Below are 6187 nucleotides of genomic sequence, written 5' to 3' on the forward strand. Positions count from 1 at the left end.
CCCAAAAGAATGAAAAACAGGTTAAGGTTAATTCACCAGGAAGCCCGAAAGACTAAAATACACCAAAATAATAGGATAAACATGCCAAAAGAGAAACAAGGAGGACAGAAACCTAGAGACAAAACACAAAGGAGAATGAGGAGGCTAGGAAGACAGGGTTGGGACCCAGCAACGGCTAATCTTCCAGCCATCATCCCTATTAAGATTGCTCGGCCTTTTCTCAATCTCCAGGGCCTCTCTAAATTTGCGATGGTGAAACTGCGGAATCTTGGCAATGACTTGAGCCTCCTCTATGCATACATGATGCATAGTCTTCCCTGCATGCTCAGCCAGGGCCGAGGACTTGGTCCTACCATGTCTTAAGTCAGCCGAATGCTCGCTGATCCGCTGATTGATAGAACGACCAGTTTCACCAATATAGGGGGTCCCACAGGAACAGGGAATGATATAGACACCCTTCATAATTGTTTTAAATTTCTATTGTTTTAATTTTTATTTTTATATATTTATTTATACATATAATTAAAATAAATAAAATTATATTATTAATAATATATAAATTTAAAACTGAAGAAGAAAAAAAGAGCTTAAAAATAATCTCAATAGCACGCAAAAGGAGATAGAAGAGTTTGGACTCACCCAAGAAAGCAAACAACAAGAAGACGACCTCTATTCACAACTGTGCCGAATTAAAAAAGCAGAGGAATTAAAATGGAGGTTAAAATCTAGGCAATTGTGGCTGCAGGAAGGAGACAGAAATACAGTGTTCTTCCATAAACAATCAACTGCTAGAAAGATAAGGAATAGTGTAAGCTACATTATAGATGTTGAAGGAAACAAACAAGAGAACCAGGAGGCCATTCGAAGGGCAGCAACTGAGCATTTTCGAGACCTTCTAACATGAACCAAAGATCAGGGGGATTACAATGACCTTTTACAACATCTTCCTGTGGGGAATAGCAAACAAATAAATGAAAATTTAACCAAAGAGATTGACGAATAAGAAGTCAGAAGATTGGTTTGGGCTCTTCAGCCTGACAAAGCCCCAGGTCCAGATGGTTTCCCCATATGTTTTTACCAAACGTTCTGGGGAATCATTAAAAGAGATCTGATAAAAATGTTAAAGTGGATCCAACGAAAGTGCAAAGTAGGGGGAATCACCAACGCCACACATCTGGCCCTTATTCCCAAAGAAAATAGACCCTCCTCTTTTACCAGATTCCGCCCAATATCTCTTTGTAATTCTTCCTACAAAATTCTGTCCAAAGTCATCGCCTCCTGCCTCAAACCCTTTCTCCCATCCCTCATTTCTGAGAACCAAGGGGGGTTCATAGCAAACCGCCACATAACTGACTCCATCCTTCTAGTACAAGAAGCCATTCATTCGAGCCAATCTAGGAATGAGAAAGGATTTGTTCTCAAACTAGATTTGGCCAATGCTTTTGATAGAGTGAGGCACTCCTACCTCTTTGCAGTCCTGAAGAAGATGGGATTTGACGTAGGCTTTCTGAACCTCATCAAAGCATGTATTACCGGACCTTGGATCACCCCCCTTGTCAATGGCAGACCAGGAGAAGCTTTCCAATCCACCCGTGGCCTTAGACAAGGTTGCCCCCTCTCACCTTACCTTTTCATTCTGATGGCTGAATCATTTAGCAAATTGTTGGACTTCCATCGCAGAGTTGGTCTAATAACAGGAATAAAATTCGGGAATGGAGTTAAGAATATCAATCATTCGCAATTTGCTGACGATACCCTGCTAATTGGGGGGGCCTCCATCACAATAGCTAGGCGCTTCAAAGTCCTTCTGGACAAATTCATGGATTACTCTGGCGGCCTGGTTAACCAGCAAAAAAGTTGTGTTTATGGCTGGAACACATCAGTGCAGGTCCTCCACAACATAGCATCAACATTTGGGGTCTCATGTAACTATGACTGGTCTCATTTTTCATATCTGGGCATTCCTGTAAGCGCAGGGCACTTAAGGGCAGAAGTTTGGGACACTATAATCGATAAGATGAAAAGGAAAGTCCAGTAGTGGGGCTCAATGTGGCTGAACCCAGTTGGCCGCCTCATTCTTCTCAAATCTAGTATATCCTCTTTGCCTCTATACCATTTCACTCTTCTCCAAGCCCCAGCCTCCTTTCACCACAAAATGGAAGGCATCCTCAGAAATTTTTTATGGCAAGGAGGGAAGCAGGAAAAAAAAAATTCAATCTGATTAGATGGACGCAGGTAATTCAGCCCCAGGACCGAGGTGGTCTAGGCACCAGATCGCCTAGATTCCTCAATTTAGCATTTGGAGGCAAAATTGTTTGGAGACACATAACTGGTCTCCCTGCTTGGTGGAAAAGGGTCCTGGGAATCAAATATTTAAATTATCCAAGGCATCAGCTCCTCAATCAAGACATCCCCAACAAAGATTCCACCAAAATCTGGCGCTTATGTAAGAAAGCAATTCCCATAGTCGCTCAAAATACCTCCAAAATTCCCAAGGGAGGAGCCAACATTAACATTGGAATGGACAAAATCATGGGGCAGCAACCCATCAATACACAAGCAGGAGTCAACCCCATCCTCTCTTTTTTCGAAAGATCTGGTATCCACCATTTGAATCAAATCTCTCAGTGGGATCCTTCAACTCAACTCTGGGCTGGATGGTCCTTTCCAGCTATCCCCAACAATCTCCAAGTCAGCCTGTCAGCGCTTCAATTTCACCTGCATAGCATAGCTCCTGTCAAAAAAATGACTTAGATGGCTTCAGCTGGGACCCTACCGGATCTTCATACACCATTAAGGCTGCTCACCATCTCCTCTACAACAGCAACCACCCGATGCTGATCTTGAACCATTGGAAGGTTGTTTGGAAGTCCGAGCCTCTTCCAAAAATCAAATTTTTTATGTGGACTCTCCTTAAAGGCAAGACTCTTACCGATGAAAATCTGCAAAGGATGGGCATCATCAACCCTTCTCGTTGCCCCAATTGTATGGCTACAAAGGAAACCATTCCTCACCTTTTTATTGGCTGCCCCCTTGACACAGAATGTTGGGAAACTTATATCATAACAACCAGATTCCTTGGACCAGCCAACACACCATACACAAAATCTTACACAAATGGAAAAAGAATTTCCCATGGCAGAGAAGAAAGAACAGCATAGCGAAGAGGGTATGGGACCTTCTTCCCTATACCATGGTATGGAATCTATGGTTGGCCCGCAACCGAAAAATTTTTAAGGACAAGGGATCGAATGCTAGAAGCCTTTGCAGTAAAGCAAGGGGTCTCGCCCTTGAAATCATATCGGCCAAAAATCAGAGCGGAATAGACATCACCGAGCTCAGTGTGGAAGAACGAAGTTTCATTGGCCCCTTGTTGGACTTGCACAATAGCAGGCACACAGGAAGCATAGCTAGCAACAGACAAAATTTTGTCCCTCAGAACTGGAAAATAAGTCTCAAAGAAAATGAGTTTGCCGCCTGGATTCAACATTCCAAAAGGTATAGTCTTTTTTTTTTTACGGAGCTTCAAAGTCGAATCCAAGGGTTGCAGGGGCTAGAGGAGTGATTCTCGATGAAAATGGAGAAATTGTTTTATCATATGAATGGGGTTTAGGACATATCTCCAATAACAGGGCAGAAGCCCTGGCACTATATCAGGGACTTCTTCAGCTTGGGAAGCTAGGCATCAAAGCAACCTCCATCTTTGGAGATTCAATAATGGTCATCAGTTCCATGGCCCAAAAGAGAGAACCCCTCAATGTGCGCCTTCAGCAGACCTTAAGCCGCTATCAATGTCTAGCTCAGCATATGAAAGATCTTCGTTTTTATCATGTTTTACGCAGCTTAAACAAAGGCACAGATAACCAGGCTAATAAGGCGTGTGCCAAATCGCAGGGCTGCTTAGCTTGCAACAGAGTGGAGACTATCCATAATTTGCCATGACTGTCTACAGCATATCTCTCAACCAGCTTTGCACCAAACCAACAAGGACAGATGCAGCGAAAGGATCGAAGAATCTTAACTCTCTCATTGTTATAAAGATAGACAAATGTTTCAGGAGCGCTCAAAAAACCAAGGGAATGAGATTCTAGCTAGGCGATTGCCCCACCAGATCCCACCGCTTCAGCATTCTCGACACAGTCCCACCTTTCTCTAACTCTGCTCAAAATAACGCTCGGTATATGCTCGGCGTATGCACCCCTCCCACATGGATTCTCTACTCGGGCAACATCCTTCAATTACAGAGCATCAAGAGCAGAGTTCCCACGGCATCGCATCAGGATCAAGCCTCGGTCCACTGAGGAATTGTTCTCTTGCCCAGTTTTGTCGCAGATCAACCAGAATCCACAATTAAACAATCAGGCCCCTTCTCTTCATTGGTGTGGAACAGTCAGGCATATCATTTTGGCTTCTCCTTATCTATCAAAGTCAGGCACAACAATCACCTTATTATTAAGTGAAAATTCTCTGCAAATGTTGCTTTTTAGTTTTTCAATTTGTCAGGATATACAGTAGCTTAGTTTTCATCTTAAAGCCTAAGTGGCGGGAATCAGGAGGATGTTGTAAATCTCTCACTCCCAGCACCACTCGACGAATAATCATGTATTACAGGAGAGCAGTCCCATTTTCTCCTCTTTTTTTCGAAACGTAATATAGCAATTGATGATGTTAAATATATATATATATATATATATATATATATATATATATATATATATATATATATATATATATATATATTATAAATTTAAGATTTTAGTTTTGATTTTTTTTATTATTAGTTTCTAATTTAGTTGTTGTTTTATAATTAATTCATAGTTTTATAGCTTTTTACATATTTTTTTTAATTTTAATAGTTTTATTTTCTAATGTTATGTTTTCATTATGAATCACAGTAAGTGGTTTGAAAGGCTTCGACCTCAAAACTCTCATGTGATTTCTCCCAAAAAAAAACTTGGTTGATGATAATTATTATTTATTATATAATAATTAAATGTTTTATAATCATTTATATAATTTCTTGATATGATGCTATATTATAATTTATAATAGTGTATGATTTCATGTATGGGATTGAGTTTATATCTTATTTGATATGATGCTATATTATAATTTATAATAGTGTATGATTTCATGTATGGGATTGAGTTTATATCTTATTAAAAAAAATGATTTTATTAAAAATGGCCTTAACAATGACCACAATGGAAACTCGGTGTTTTGAAGATAGTAATCAACTTTTTACTTTGCAATTAGATTTCAAACATTTTTTGATGGATTAATAAGTCATTTTTCTCACTCATTAAGAAACAAGTTAACTGCAACAAATTAATCACAAGAACCATAGATTAAAAGTTTGTCTCCTTAAAAATTGCTAGCATATCATTTTAAGTGAAACAAACCACTAATAATTAATTTTGGTTAAAATTTTACGCCTCTTTTTCTTTCTTCAGGGCGTTTACCAATCATATGAATGATTGATTTTTAAATATAAGGTAAATATAATATGTTTATTGGTTTTCTCCCTTTTTAAAAAGAGAGGGATTAGAGTTCATTATATTAGAAAAATAATTTATAATAAATATTTTAAAATTCATTTATGTGAATATATTATATGTGTTTAAAAGATATTAAAATGGTATGTTTTTTATTTATTAAATCTCAAGAATTAATGTTTTTTAATTTTTTAAAATTTCTTTTGGGTAGTTTAAATATTATATTTTATATTGTTGTTTTTGGAATAATTGCGTAGAGTATGTGAAACATTTGACATTTTAAATAGTATGTCAAATTAAACTAAATAAAAAAATAAATAGAAACTCAAAATAATAATAATAATAAAATAATCATTTTCATTACGATGTGAGTATCAAATAGGAAAAATATAAGTTACCCATCGTATCAAATAAGTATAAGTTATTCTATGAATCAAACTCACAACCACGCTGTTAAAAGGCAGGCGGTAATAGGCGTATAAATCTTTTGTTATCATTAGATGACTGTCAGTTTATTTGTTTCATCTGACATGGCTGATAGGCCCGGCAAAACGGATCGACGTGACAGACAATTATTTTAATTTTATGTTTTTGCGTTGACAGAACGAAGACTCATTTTCATGATGTAGCCACGCATTCATCGTGTGTAGAGTACACTAATATTTTAGTTGTTAAACCCCGTTAAAATACAT

The 6187-nt window shown here is 38.0% G+C and overlaps 1 protein-coding gene across 1 annotated transcript; it reads left to right on the forward strand.

Annotated features, from left to right (window-relative positions):
* Window positions 1–1639: 1639 nt before the first annotated feature.
* LOC149214296 (uncharacterized) lies at window positions 1640–2038 on the forward strand. Its single transcript, XM_089389352.1, has one exon. It carries the CDS (start codon window positions 1640–1642, stop codon window positions 2036–2038), a length of 399 nt encoding a protein of 132 aa, XP_089245478.1.
* Window positions 2039–6187: the final 4149 nt, after the last annotated feature.

This window comes from Pinus tabuliformis, chromosome 1_1 (genome assembly GCF_031772625.1).
Source record: "Pinus tabuliformis cultivar Carrire ecotype Pingquan chromosome 1_1, CPIR1, whole genome shotgun sequence".
Taxonomy (NCBI): domain Eukaryota; kingdom Viridiplantae; phylum Streptophyta; class Pinopsida; order Pinales; family Pinaceae; genus Pinus; species Pinus tabuliformis.

Excerpts from the sequence above, each read along its gene's own strand:
- LOC149214296 (XM_089389352.1), top strand. The coding sequence starts at position 1,640 with ATGGCTGAATCATTTAGCAAATTGTTGGACTTCCATCGCAGAGTTGGT.